The sequence below is a fragment of the Hippoglossus hippoglossus genome, chromosome 5 (genome assembly GCF_009819705.1).
Source record: "Hippoglossus hippoglossus isolate fHipHip1 chromosome 5, fHipHip1.pri, whole genome shotgun sequence".
NCBI lineage: Eukaryota > Metazoa > Chordata > Actinopteri > Pleuronectiformes > Pleuronectidae > Hippoglossus > Hippoglossus hippoglossus.
Window position 1 is genome coordinate 24,782,179 of NC_047155.1, and position 15,473 is coordinate 24,797,651.

Consider the following 15,473-nt stretch of genomic DNA (forward strand, 5'->3'; position numbering starts at 1 on the left):
CGTCGATACTAACATACCTGAAAACGCATATCACATGACCACTCATGTACACTGGGCCTGTGCGTGCTGGTGTAAACAGGTAGACATGTGTGTGTCTGTGCAAACAGATTGCTCAAATAATAGCGTGTCTCCTATACATGTAAGCAGTTGTATCATTAAAAAACTGCTGACCCAGCTGTTTGCAACTGGGTCAGCAACATGTTACGTTCCACACTGCTATTTGAGACTAATGTCAATTGGGCCTCATGTGATAGGGACCTAATGAATCAGCGAAGGCTACATCATGACCAAAAAGACCCAATCAGCAAGCCGCTGTCAGTGTCTGTCATTGTTTCCAAACGTGTCGGTTTCTGTCCGTCCAGACTAAAATGCAGCCCCAGAGTTTTCAAACTAAAACGGGGTTAGCAGTTTCCAAACTTCTCTGTAAGAGTAGCGTGGATTCGAGGTGTATCTGTAGCAGAGTTGATGTCTTTTCGAATGAAAACGTGGTTGTATGGATGTAGCCGTATGCCGTACAGGAACACATTTCTGTCCTGTAAGAGGGAGACAGTGCTGATATACTGTATGGATATTGTGTTCATTTTATACCAGTGAAAGACCTTTATTATAATTAGACGGCAGTTTGAGCATGTTTTTCTTTCTGCATCTGAAAGTGATGCCTGTGAAGTCTTTCAATTACAGCTTGTCATGCTGAGATTCTAATTCCTCACTCCAGTGGGGGGATTCTTTGAAAATAAGGACCATTCCACAATCATTTCATGTAGCACATTACATTGTTGCTCATAGGACTTTCAGATATGCAGACTCGCAGTTGAATGCCAATGTATTATTTGGAATAAGTAAAATGAATCGTTGCAGTCTTTGAAAGGCTGTGGACATGTTCGAAAGCAAACCTTGGGCCAGGAGGTGAAATTACGTAATACTTCTACAATTTCAGTTTTGACAAACACCAGGAGTGGGAGCAGGGGAAAACATCAGCTAGCTTGGCTCTGTCCAAGGTTGAAAGAACTGTCTAGAGTTTGTCACCATTTAACAAGCTGCATCTCATTTAATTTACCTCATCCATAAATAGACCCGTAACATAACAAGTTGTGATTTCTAAAAAGTACCAAAGGTTTTTTTAGGCTTGCACCGTGTGTCTGTGTCTGAAACTCCAGTCTGGCTTCGTTTTTTCTAAACTCATGCAGTCAGCCTGTTGTGACAGTGCTTTACCTAACACTTCAGGATGTAGGTGTTATCCTCACTCTCACTCTTTGAACATGAGCGCTCATGCAGTTGGCACAGGGGTGAGATAAATCCTTTGGATCTAGTGGGAGATGCGGTGGTACAGAGGAGGGACGGCATGTTTTTCCCTCTCATTCTCCTTTTCTCCTTTTGCACGTTCTGTTGCCCCCACCCTGCTGACCGAAGCCTTTAATTTGGAATGTATATAATGGATAAATTAGCTGTCAACCAATAAATCTGCAGAATGGGAGCCACGGAGGTTCATGCGATTTGACCCAGGAAACTGCGCTGTGAGAAAAGTTGAGCAGGGAGGGACGAGCTGTGGGAGGACGGACCGCTGTGAGTTATGGCTCCGCTGGGCCATAAACAAAACACAAGCAATGGGGCCTTTGAAGCTAACAAGACCACGCAAGGGTCAAATACGTAGTTAGAGACATTTATGTCTTTGGCATTCAAAGAGTTTGGCTTGCATTTTACATCGAATGGGAAAAAAATGTAGGCAGCTGAGACAAAAACGTGTGAGAGAAATTCAGAAAAAGCTAACTTCAACAAACAAAAGTCTAAGTTTTAAGGTATGGCGTGAATACAGTGTTTATTACAAACATATATCATGCTTACTTTTTGTTGAGAGAGGAATTATATTTCTGGCTTCATTCGTAACCACAGTGTTATGACATTTCATTTTTGATGGTTATCCCTGTGTGTGGTTATGTTGGAGGTGACGTACCCACTGCTGACAGGATACGTGCTGTCTTATTGCCTGTGCTGACCTTTAACTCAAAGTGCAGCGAGATGGCTCAAAGACAGAAGCATTGACAGCTTACATACAGGCCTGGCTACAGATAATCATGGTGCCACCGTATGCTTGTAACAGAAGGTCTCTTAACATTAATGGGGATTTTGAACTTTCAAGACATACTTTCTGTCTTGCCTTCACGTAAGACTCTGTTTTTCATCTCTCTCTTTCAATCATCACTTTCTGCCTTATCTACAGACCCGGCTCTGGCTCTGTTTAGAGTTTTTTAAATTTCGTCTAAAGTTTATGACCAAAAACTCACAAACTTGATGAGATTTGTATTTTGTGTTTAGTTCTTATCACAATAAACAAAGATGGCAAATAAATTACTGCTAAACAAATCCACATGTTAGCCCTGTAAGCTTGTTAGCATATTGAAATTAGCACTATTTCAAAGCACCAACATCCTAGCATAGTTGTAGACACATTTTCTTGTATTTTTGTTGCATTCAAATGATAAATAATCCAAAGAAAATTGAACTATCCCTTGTCTTTGCCTTTGTTTCAATCAGTAATATCACTAAGCTCGCTTTCCTGAAACAATAACCTACATCTTGTACTTCTTTATGAAATACTTTGTACTCCGATGATTGACAAGATTCAGTTATCACACACATGGCACACACATACATATACTGAAACTTACACTATCGTGTTTTCACAGACAGATGAATCATTTCACATGTAAACTATGATGGTTTGGCTTGACAAATGGGGGAATGTATGTCAATGGCCATAATCAATTCTTTACCTCTGATAAATCTACAGTATATATCTAAATTACTGTTAAGATGGGTCCGTGCATGTTGTGCAGGCCTTTGCACATCTTTATTACATCTTTCGTAGGAAAACAAAATGTTCCTTTCCTGCCATGAATCACAGTAATGATTCTGTGTTGTTCCATCTTGTACTTGTAATAAATCAGAAAAGCTCATGGGTTTTATTATGCATTTTACATACAAGATATATTTAGTTACCTCTGGAGACTCATTTATCCTGGCCGTCGCGTACGAGTTACTAGCAAACCCATTGTTCTGGATTGAAATCAGAATGATAAAACGCTGCAAAAATACAAACGCAGTTGTAACTTCAAACAATATCAACTGATCAGACATGAGTATTTCTGACAGAATCACAGGTATCGGTTAAATTGAGTGTGTAAATATACAGGAGAGAGTAATTTACAGTTTTCAAAGAGCTGTTCATAAGCACGTGGGCTTTGCCTTGTCCCAGTCGAAAGCTCATTCAGTATAATGCTTTTTTAAGTTTTCATCTCACATAATTTTAGGGATGTCTTTGAACCATATTTGAATTTCTGATAATTTAAAGAACAGTTTATTATTGTCTTCAATTTTATTCACCAGACAATAAATCCATTGTTTTATATATCAGGGTTATCACAGTAATCTTAATACCATTAACTTAAAACATGGAATAGTCATGCTAATCATGGTCAGAATGACTGTTCTAAAAACAAATATCAGCTCATGAATGTGGTTTAGTGATGAGTGCTGAAAATGCATTGTCTCATGTAAAGTAACATTTTGCAACATTTTAATTTTCCATTTTCCCCATCAGCAGTATTTCTTTAGATGCAGCTCTGAGTTTATTGTTAATTTCACATTTTTGGAATAAAACTGAGAAATTAAATATTCAGAGTTCATAGACTTAAATGCTCTGAGGCCTCCACATCTAAGAGCAACCTTTTTGACGAGAACATGAATATGTGGTTCAGCACTTCTTTCTGTTTATCCAGCAGCTTGTTCTCTTTAATCTGAGATGTGAGATGTGCTAACACAGTCTTCACACCTGCTGAACTCGCTGGAGCATTGTGGTGCCTCCAAGGTTTTCTTTTCTTTTAATGTAGGTCATGCAAAAACTCAGGCACAACAACCTGGGCCACAAATAGTTCCTGATGTCACCTGTCAAAAGGAATTTTGACTATGGTGGTAAATAAAGCAATGCAGAAAATGTTGTCCAGGCTTGTTAAGCAGGTACGAGCCCTTTGGTGCATCTCAGTCTCCATTGTGAAACAGCATCAGAATCAGCAGTACTCGCAGGCAGCAGAGACGCCTCCTTATCAGTTAATGGATGAGTACACTGGAATGTCGGCCTGTTCTCCGCTCTGACATTTAAACCGATGAGTCCTGCTCTCCGGCTCAAACACAGGACTGCCAGACCGGGGGGGGGATGTCCACCTTTATCACAAAGATAATAAAAATACATGAGGATAGCAAAGCCAAATATGTGATCGACTAATCTCCTGGCGTTCTGTGGTGGCAGGGGGACGTCCCAGAGTTGATTATGGGAGCCTTTTGTTTGCATTGCATGCCATATTGTTATCTCCCATTAAAAGAGTGTGTAAAGAGTAGCCAGACATTAATCACAAGGCTGGGGTTCAGTCAAACTAAAGGAGGAGTAATCAATTCAAATCTGACAAGACACAGAGGAAAAAGCTGAATTTGCACCCCAAGCTGCTTCTATTATCATAATCACCCCCCTTAAGTGATGCAGACTTTATGTGACAAGGGATGAATTCATGAACTACCTGAAAACTAAAACAAGCTGAATGTATTGTAGGAACTAAAGTTTTATACAACTTGGCCTTAACTGCTTTAGTTTTTACTATTCTTTTATTTGTCTGTGACTTGAAGTTCATCTAATCAAAAGTGTCCAGGTAAATAGTGTGCACAGAAAACTATATCAATTCTCTTTTTTGGTCATTGTGGGGCAACAGAACAAGCAGCAAACTCAACAGTGATGTATTACGAAGCTGATAGTGGCCAACATGTCAGTTAAGAACAGCTTATTTACACATCCAGCAGTAGTAGAGCAAAATTAGCATGTATTTGGAGGTGTGTTTCTGGCTACCTGATGACCTTTAGTCCCATATTCAATCTCTTTTTGCTCTGTTTTTGGTCTCTACCACAGACTGTATTTAAAGATGGATGGGGCGTTTACACTTCCTTCCACTATCCAAAAATAGACCAAAACACTTTGGATACCAACGCTGCATCTTATACATTTGGAGCCAGTCTATGCAGTAGTCAGGCCCAACTGACACGCTGCTCGACCAATCGGGAGTCAGTCTCAGGTGTCAACCATGACATTTCCCACCGTTTTTATAGCATCTTAAAGCAAACTTACAGGAAAAATGAGCACTTGGACATACACTGCATCAGTGTGACAAGAACCACCATAAATGACAGAAACCTTCTTCGAGATAAATATTTTTGATGTGTACTCATACTTTTTAAATTGGATCCATGCCCCCTCCATTAACATGGAGATTTTCTACAGCAGCCAGCCACCAGGTGGCACTTGAAACGCTTTGGCCTCATTTTAGAACACACATGTCATTCCTTATATACAATCTATGGTCTCTTCAAACTCCTGAGAGAAATGTCTTGTAAGCAGCTAAATGCTATATTCTCCATCTATGTTTTTCTTTGTGCTAGTTGTTGCTGCAGGCAGTGTGCAGTGAATAGAGAAACCATAAACAGCAGTTGTGGGCCATGAAAGATGGTAAAATTATCCGTAGAATAGTTGTGTTACTACAAGTGAGGATTTAAAATAGTTCATATTTATTTGTATGATGTTTAAAAAGGTATATTAGCATGTCATACTCCTGAGTTTGTAGTTACACCAAATATCTATGAATGCTGCCCTAATTGTTGTCGCCTCATTAGACACAAAAGATGTGTTTGATGACTGAAGTTGTGTAGATCAGAAGAGACATGGAGCTACCTTTGTCCTCAGTAATGATGCACTAAACTGATAATTGGAGGATCATATGGGACTGAGGGTATGAGGTCCCTCTAACAGATGGTCGGAGACTGGAGTCAGATAAATAAACCGTTGCCATGTGAGGGGGCCTCATGCCACATTCACTAACAACATTCACTAACACGAAACCACACAGTGTGCTGTCAGATCTTGGTTTTACACGGATGGGCCTCTTTTCTTGCTGAGAAGAACAGTAGGCCACGATGAACCAAAGCCACCACTGTAACATCCATGTGAAGGAAGAGCAGTCATGACGACAGGAGGAAAGAAAAGATACAAAGCTTTGTTGTCAGCCTTTATGTGTGGACAGCAGGATTCTCTGCTGATTGGACTGTTGTATGTTGACGCCAGCCATACCTTGCTCTTGATCTGACTTGAATCACAGGCAGTAAACGGACTCCTGCTACTTCCATCACTACAAGTTGGCAAATGTACATGAATCTGACTCTGTGATCCATTAAACATCCCTCCATCCAACCATTCCACCCATACAGAGACAAACAACCATTCACTCTCACATTCACACCTTCGGTCAATTTAGTCTCCAATCAACCTAACCCCAAGCAGCATGTCTTTGGACTGTGGGAGGAGGTTGGAATACCTGGAGAAAAGCCACACAGACACGAGGAGAAAATGCAAAAAGGTCCTACTGCGTTCTTACGCTATGGTCCATAACACTTTTACCGTCCATGCAGACAGTTAGACCACATAGTTTCAGTTGAAGCATGCAATGAAATTCTTTCTCATATGTGAGAACGGATCTTTTACTCTTTGATCTGTGTATCCGACTCTCGTGCAGGTGAGTGACCTTCGTGCATGTGCACCCCTATCGCTGCCATAGATTGAATTCATTCTGTGGGAAATGCTGAAATGTATTCAACAAGAGAGCCTAGGAGGCTTTTGTAACACAGCGTTAAACACTATATAGAGTAGGGTTTAACAAAGGGTATATTTGGATTCTTCTTCCTCTTATGTGCCTATCATTATTATAATAATATAATTTGTTCATGATGCAACAACGCTTAAAAATGACAAATCCCAACAACGTTTCAAAGCTCATCATATATAAAACAATAATTTATTATTTCTCTCATTTTACAAGACATCAAATTGTGTGGCTAACTAAGGATTTGTAATGCTGTTATTCTGCTCAATACATGTAAACCCTAAGAAAGCAAAAGCGACTACAACGTGTGTTTCAACAAACAGACATTTCAGTATCAACAATGTGAGAAACATCTTTCTTTCTTCTAAACATACGTACAGACACAATGATATCATGTTATGTTTTTCTCTGCATTATGTAACAGATGGTATATATCGCTGGTGGTATCAACTTTGGTAGATCAGCACCCATAGAGAGAAATTAAAACTAAAAAAAGTGGATTTGTTACAAAAATTTTATTTTTTAATTTACAAAAGTCCTTTTGAAAAGGATTATGTGTTCTACCTTGCAGGGAAAAAGCATTGTTTCCATAAAAGCATTAAGTATGCATAACAGTAAAATACTGATAAGAGATATATAGTACAAACAAAATAATGTATAATAGTGTAAATGCTGGCTGTTTTCTGTATGGCACACGGTCTTTACACACTTCTGAAAACCTTCCAAAAAGTCAAATATTGTTTTTCCGTTTCCAAAATTATTCAAAAGAGCAAGCAATAAGGTAGAAAAGGTTATTGAAAGAATCTGAAAAATGTTTCCAAAATCATCTTCATAGCCATGTCGAGTTCATGTCCAAGTTCAACCCTCATCTACAGGAGCTCCTCTTCACCGCAGGGGTGGAAAATGTCTGATCAGAAAAGGCTTTCCTTATTTCCTATTTACAAAATGTTGCCACATTGAACGAGGCAGGAATCTCTACCCTAACTGGTAGTGTTCTATGTACAGTCCATTACACTCCAGTCCGTCCTCCTCTAGCTGGCCTGACACTGGACTCAAGGCAGGATTTAGACTGTGGTCACGGACAGGAGTGAGTTGTAAACCCTGGTGCCGTCTGGTGACTTGGTACCATGAGTCAGCAGTTCCTGGATCGTCATCCAGTTGTCGAATATTTTCTTATTCCTCTTTTTCATCATCTTTTTGTGGCTGAGTTCGATGATGTTGGGCTCCTTTTTGTCCTCCAGGTAGGTCTGCTCCTTCAGGCAATCAGCTCGGCTCTGCTTCATGAACTCTCGGCGCTGCCTCTGCTCCTTGGCCCGAACGGCGTGCTGCTTCCTCTCCTCCTTGCTCCAGTAGCGGCCCATCTTCAGCTCGCTTATGGCGTCGTCGTCTGTGGTCATGCCGCTGCGTTCCTCGTGAATGCGGAGGGCGCGCTCCCTCAGCAGCTTATCCCGGATGGGGCGCTTGGTGATGTAGCGCGTGCCATCGCTGCGGATCTTCACCTTCCACTCCGTCTTATGCTCCATGTCACTAGTTGTGATTGGGTCCCGGCACATACTGACAAGACTCATCTGGCTCTGGGCGTACTCCACAGCCGATTTCTGCTGGATCAGCTGCATGTAGCTCTGGTAGTGCTGGGCGTGGGCGGGGATGTGAGCGTGCTTGTAAGGCGAATGAGGATAGCTCCGCCCAGACTTACTGGACTCTCCTAGCTTCTTCTCCTTGCCCTCCGCCTGCGGGGCTCCGTCTTGATCTTTGGAGGACCCTCTGCTGCGGCTTGGGCCAGAAGCATCCTGGACGGGGGACGGGACTGGTTTGAGCAACCTGCTGGTAGAGCCAGATGCCCCGGCCGGATTCTCTTCTCCTCTGCGGAGTGAGTTATCTGGAGACAGCTCCAGCGTGAGAGGCGTGCTGCGGCAGCTCTCCCCAGTGTTGTAGGCACTGGAGCTGTCCTTGTCTGATTTCTCTGGCAGCTCTGTGATGTCTGAGAGCTCATGGTGACAAGCTTCTATGCTAGTATTGTAGTTGCGGAAACCGCTGTCGTGCAGCATCCAGGACTCACGGCACTGCTCCTTCAGTTGCTGCATCTTGTGCGCACGGACGATGTTCAGGCACTCCAGCTCGATGGTGCGCAGCTCCTCATTGAGTAGCTCCAGCTCCTTGTCCACACACTCCTGGTCTTGACCTCCTGCCCCGCCGCCCTGGCAGTACAGACCCTGGGCTCCGCTGCTCCTCATCTGGCACTTCAGCTCCAGGAGTTCCCTGAAGCGCTCGCACTCGTCAGCCGGGATGCCCAGGAAGTCGGTGTCGGTGTAGTCAGTGGAGATGAACGACTCGCTGCTGAAGGGCAGGTCGGTGCTGCCCAGCGTGTCCTGGCTGTAGGTCAGCTTTCTGCAGCTGCCCAGCGTGTTGGAGGCTGTGGTCTGGTCATCGCCTAGGTTCTCCTGCTCCGAGCTCTCGTCATTCCGCGTGCTCTCATCTGTGCGCCCAACCCCACTGTCCTTCTCATGGTGGTTGGACAGCAGCGTGGCTGTGTCGGTGGTGCCTCCGTCCTCCTCGTGCTTCTTCTAGAAACACAGAACACATATAGCTCAAAGATAGTGGTGCATCTAAAGCAGCTTTCAGACATGCACTGAACGTATTTGGAGGGGCTGTATGTGAGAATGCAAATGTCTGAGTCAGTCACAGCGGACATTCTGCGAAGATTCTTCTTCCACCCCCTTGTAAAAACGATATGTCAGCGTGAGGCCATGTGAGAATACAGCAGGAGATTTTCTGGAGAATTCACCACAAGCGAGTAGGTGCATTGATGACGTTTTCTAACATGCGCCAGAAACAAAACTAGGAGCCACACACGTAAAACGCACAGATGAAGATGTCGACTTGAAAAGACAAAATTATTTGATAGGTTTTGGTGATCTGGGCCAACGGCAATATTTATACGCTACGTCCTGCCTCTGCCTGCTGAGCCAGCCCTCGCCTCAAATCTCCAGAGATTTCTGTGTTGTTGTCAATGTGTCTGACTGGAGAATCTCCTGCTGTGTTCTTCTTCTTGTTAAAAAGCATTACTTTTTTCATTTTTTGACAAATGATCAGAGGAACAGGCTTCCTGCTGAGTTTATCTGTGAAATTATACCAAAATGTCACAGGCTCTATTTTGTGTAAATAGAAAAAATGTTGCTAATAGCGACTGAGCAGCTGTTCTGCAGATCTGGCTCTGTCAAAACAATCTCTAGATGAACATACTGTATGTAGTAATGCAGATTGATTGTGCAAGTTTGCTTCCCGAAACTGTGTGCGTGTGTGACAGAGAGAAAGTGAGTTTACCTGCTGAAGCATGCTGGCAGTGAACTGCATGGCCTGATGGTGCTGCTGCTCCAGCATGTCCATGTGGAGGTCATCCAGGAAGTCGTTCCTGTCATCATCCATCCAGCCCTCATCCAGCTGTGACGCAGCATGAAGAAGAGGAGCCTCATTAGGCGCAAACATTCATATGCAGAGTTGTGCTCAAACAGTGGTACAGTCCTACTCTTGTTTGTTCCCATCAAAACACAATACTCACCATATTTGCTTCAGAAATCCAACATATGAGGTTTGTATTGCCCTGTTATCATTAACCTTTACTGAGCTCTATATATAAGTTCATTTATTTAAAGACCAAACAAAACAATTGAAATGCAAACACAAAATCTAAAATCTTGAAACAAAAGGAGCCGAAAGAAGAATAATCTTATATAATCTGACCTTCTTTCACAAGACATTAATTAACAAAGCAAATAATTCAAAGATCAAACCCATGATGAGATCCTAATTACCTGCATCTCTGGTCTGGCCACCAGCAGGGAGATATTCTGGTTCCCCTCACTGGTCAGCAGAGTTACAGCATCCTCCCGGTTCTGGATCTCAATACCATTGATCTTGATGGACACAGACAGAATGATTTAAAAGCCTGTCCTTATTTAATTGTAAACATGGCTGTTTGTACATTCATCGATACATAAATAAACCACAGTCACAAATCACAGTTTGCCTCAGAGGGTGCAACAAGGTGCGACATCCCTGCCATCAACCCTCCACAAGAGTGAGGACAAACTAGCATTTAAATTATACTCTAATAGGCTTAAACTTGATAAATGCAAAAACAGTAATTAGAAATCGAAGTGGAATAGTAAGTGCGCAGGTGGGTCATTGAAAAACACAAGATTATAGAAATCTCACCTGGATGATTTTGTCCCCTTCTCTTATTCTGCCGTCCTTTGCAGCAATGCTGTTCGGATCAATCTAAAGAAAACAGAGAATAAAGCGATAAGAGAACAAGATTAATCTCCATCTGTCTGTCCACGCAGACCTTTTGGGGATAATACCTTCATTTGAGCTTTAGTGTTAACATCATCATTTGAGAGTTATGGTGCACCACATACCTCACTAATGTAGATCCCAGCCTCGTCCTCGTCATCAGTCCTGTAACAGATGGTCAGGCCGAGCTTGTCTTGGATGTTGGCTCGGTATAAATCCACCTCCTGGTGCAAATGAACAAATGGAAAAGTTAATATCCACTCGCTTCTGAAATGATTCTGTTTTCCCTTTTTCAAAATTGAGGGGATAACATTTTTATTTCTGGACAGACTGAATATATTGACTATGTAATGGGATCACAGAGCAGCAGCGATCCATCAATCACTGTAATGAATCTTTCAGCCGGACTAGAGGGAAGCCATTGGTTTTTTTAGAGGCCTGTGACAGAATGAGAGATGATGCGGCCGTCTGCAGACGGGCAGAGTCCCGTCTCTCACTTGTCAGCACCTGTAATCTCACAGATACAGAGAAAGATACGAGCAGCGCTGTTCTTTCAGGGCAGAGGACGGCCTCCAGAGGTTTAATAAAAAAACGAGCTGTCCCAGAAGCAAAAGGTAAAGCTCGACATTTTGGGGAATAAGTTCATTTGTGTTCTTTCAGAGAGTTTGATGAGGATCCACACCAGAAAATGTGAAGCTACAGCCAGGAGTTAGTTAGCTCAGTGCAATGATTGGTCTCAGGGGAAAATAGCAGGCACTCACTAAATCAACAGTTTACATTTAATTTGTACAAAAAACAAGTGTTAAAACAACAAATTCCGATTTTAAGGGGCTAAAGGTCTTTCTTATTTCACTGACATTTTTCAAACTAGTGATTTGGGATTGGAAGATATTTGCAGCACTGTCCAATCAAATACATTTAACTCTGTAAACAGGAAGCTGTGATATAACTAACCAGAAATAACACTTTCAGGGTAAAAATGATACATTAATATATATTCCAATTACACTATATCAAACTAAACTGCCAACCTTTTTAATGTGTTTATTTCCTTCTGTATAAATGGAGAAATATACCACTTCAGATAAATGTTTCACTGCTAGACGTATTCGTACAGTTTACAATGAAAGATAAATATCCAGTCATGTTAACCTAATTGACATTTAGTCATTTAATCAGATGTTAGCAGGCAACATTAGATTAAATATTTAAATACAGTTTGCATCTTTATGAAACAGCATTTAGGGCGGGTGTCAAGTCAGATGTGTTGACCTTCATTCCCCTCTTTCACTCTTTACAACAAACTGACGTTAGATTTGTCACCTGGCTCAGGCAGCAGCACTTGGGGGGAGTGCAGTTAGACTCCACCTGGAAGTCACCGGGTGTAAAGAATGCTTAACAACTTATTTCGTTTAGCAAAGATTTTGCAGAACGTATTAATATATCAATAATATTAACAGAAAATCTGCTACATAAGCTAAACTTTTACTAAAATAAGGATTTTTAATATGACAAACTTTAATTCATAGTAACAGATACAGATATACTATCAAATCTAATTCATTGTTGTGTAAATTAGAGACAGACACTTGGTTTAGTCTGTGTTGTTCTGCTGTGCATCTGCCATTAATCGTCCTGAACATCACCTCTTGCCTCTCCACCTCATACTTCCTCCGTGGTTATTATTAATATCGAGCAGTAGGTGGCTGGGGGTTTACTGGGAGGGGGTGTGGGGGTTGGCGGAGGTCACTGGGGGAGCACAGCAGAGGCTCGATCACGACCTCATCATGGCCTCATCCAGGCATTGTTAGCGTGCATCATAAGATTCATCACTGCAGACCCATTATCTGTGCCATCTAATTATCCAGCGGACCTCGTCTCCACTGCGCCGCGCCCGAGGAAGACTTATTAGGCCTTGTCACTAATAAGTAATGATGTCACCATTGTGCATCTGCTGGACCAAACCAACAACTCGATTTCTGTCTGGCCGATATCTCAGGGTCTGTATGTAGGTTGAGTCCTCCATCAATAACCACAATACATCAGGAGCTGTGCTGGCCAGTAGGGCCACTGCAGTAGAGACACAGAGGCGACCTCAGGTCTGCTTATGGACTAATAATGCACTGCTGGCCGAAAGTAGATCTTCATTGAGGAGACAGTGGAGGGAGGGAGAAGATGTTTACCTCATATTCCAGCTCCTCCCGTTCTATGTCCTGCTGAATGCCCTCCAGGAAATCATTGGGGTCAAAGTATGCATGTCCTGCAGGATGCCTGAGACGAGAAACACGAGTGTAATTGGAAAAGAGGGAAATGCTCGTTTAACATTTACACAGTCAAAAGTGAGACAAGCAACACATTTGTCAATCTGGATTTTAATTTGGCCCCAGAGTTTGAAAAATAAATGAGAATTAGAGAGGGAGTAATAAGAAGTCAATGCTGAAATGACTCTTGAATCAGATATATTGAAGCTACACCCGCAGGCTAATCACAAATTAACACGCTGCGTGATTAATTTGACTCTGAAATCAATTATAGAAATCATGATTATTCATTAAAGGGCAACTGCTGCTGCCACAAATAGTAGAATGAAGCCAGACTCAGAGCTGCAGGGCCTAACGCGCACACACACACACACACACACACACACACACACACACACACACACACACACACACACACACACACACACACACACACACACACACACACACACACACACACACACACACACACACACACACACACACACACACGCAGAGACAGAGAGTGAGAGAGAGAGAGAGAATGAAAATGAATGAGCATAATTCTAATGTGGCTGTGTGCCTCGGAGGAGTTGTCATCCTCCATAAGTGACAGGGGCACTTTCCCTTCAGGCGTGGGACACACCCCGTGTGATCACAGCAGTCTGGGCTAGAAGAAGAAGATAAGGAGCCACTCTCTTAATTAACTAATAGGGCGAGAGGTCTGATTGTGTGTGAGAGAAAAGTGACCTTTTCAACATAGCATTCAAGACATTCAAACCAAAGATTTCCTGTATCTTCTCATTTAAAGTGGACTTTCTGGAAAAGACAGGTCATTGTTGCAGAAACGCGTTTATTCTCCTTGGCATTGCAGCAATTCTACAACTAAATATTGTTTGTTTTTATAAAAGTCTGGTTGAGGTCAGTCTCCATTACAATTTTAATGGTACGTAAAGCTTTATGGTAAAAATCATCTTCGACCAAGCAGGTTGCCAGTAAAGCTGGGCCATCTGCTGCTGCTGAGCGTCACTGTCAGTACGTGGACTCAAGATCAGCTCGCTGAATTGAGCTCGAGCTGGATTTCAAACTGAAAAAATTATGTTGGTAATAAATAATGCTGGTGGTGGTTGTTTCTGGAGAGATGAGACATGGTTCAGGAAGACTGGTTTGAGTCATTAAACCATTAGTTTGAAGGCTTTTCTGATGCCATAACACAGCTATCAGAGCAGAAATCATTTTATCTCCTGACTGGAGGTATACTACTAGGATGGAGTGTGAAGGCCATGTTGAAGAAAAAAAGAGTAAAGTCACATAACTGCTTTATGAGAATAAAGTCACAATTTTACTAGAATTAAGAAATAAGCAGCAAAGAGAACCCATGTGCGCCAGAGTTTCTCTCCTTCTAGAACCAAAATCTTGAACCAATCTCAAACTATAAAACCTCTTTAAACAGCTCACAGATGTAACCAACGGTATACAGTCACCCACTACCAACATTTCCTCCTCTACAAAAGAGGCGATATCCTTCAAGTCTGTGTGTTTCTTCGGAATGGAATAAGTTTCTTACACAATTTTTTAAAAGTCCTGATATGTATGATAGCCTAATGTGTTGCTGAGAAAGTAAAGTATTAAGTATTATGCTATTTGTGAGACCCATACTAAAGGATAACTTAAAAAGATGCACATTCCTCTTTTAAACGCAGACAACGGACCAATGTCCTGATATTCCCCCTGTAAAATGACTCGTAGCCTCAAGTTATGACTTCATTCTCGTAAAAATGTCACCTTTTTTCTTATTATTCTCAAAATCTCAAATTATACTTCGTCGTAATTTTGCAAGTCAAGGCCTTTACTGTTCCGTGAAAGTGAACGGAGTGTGTGGGGCCTCTCGCTGGGTCTTTATGAACCGAGCTGGTACTTACTCCTCTGTGAGCAGATACTCCTCCAGCTCCATCATGGGTGGTGAAGCAGGAGGCAGCTTGGTGAGGGCCATGATGTGCTGAAGGGTGATGTCGGTCTGAGTGCTGGTGTCCGACACCTGGGTGTCAGCGGCGGGGCTGACCGATTTGGGGTGAGGGGCCCGGCGCAGGACCTGGACCACGATGGGCTCCTTGGCGGTGCGGAAGGCCTCCACCGCCTGGTCGTGGGTGGCTTTGGACAGGTCCTTGCCATTGACCTGGAAGAAGGAGGAGAAGACGAGGAGATGAATTAGCAATTTTTTAATCAAAAAATACAAAATAATTGCGCT

The 15,473-nt window shown here is 42.4% G+C and overlaps 1 protein-coding gene across 3 annotated transcripts in view; it reads right to left on the reverse strand.

Moving 5' to 3' along the window:
• Nucleotides 1–6,852: 6,852 nt before the first annotated feature.
• The window catches only part of pdzrn3b (PDZ domain containing RING finger 3b), a 99,417-nt gene continuing 90,796 nt past the window's right edge, over nt 6,853–15,473 (reverse strand). Inside the window, exons 4-10 of one of the 3 annotated variants that reach the window (XM_034585328.1) lie at nt 15,148–15,401; nt 13,169–13,256; nt 11,111–11,209; nt 10,908–10,970; nt 10,505–10,606; nt 10,017–10,133; nt 6,853–9,256 (exon numbers count right to left, since the gene is read on the reverse strand). In XM_034585328.1, coding sequence (XP_034441219.1) covers nt 7,757–9,256; nt 10,017–10,133; nt 10,505–10,606; nt 10,908–10,970; nt 11,111–11,209; nt 13,169–13,256; nt 15,148–15,401 — 2,223 coding nt within the window. In that variant the 3' untranslated portion in view covers nt 6,853–7,756. The remainder of the gene's footprint in view (nt 9,257–10,016; nt 10,134–10,504; nt 10,607–10,907; nt 10,971–11,110; nt 11,210–13,168; nt 13,257–15,147; nt 15,402–15,473) is intronic. The other 2 variants (XM_034585329.1, XM_034585330.1) reach the window with 2 other exon arrangements.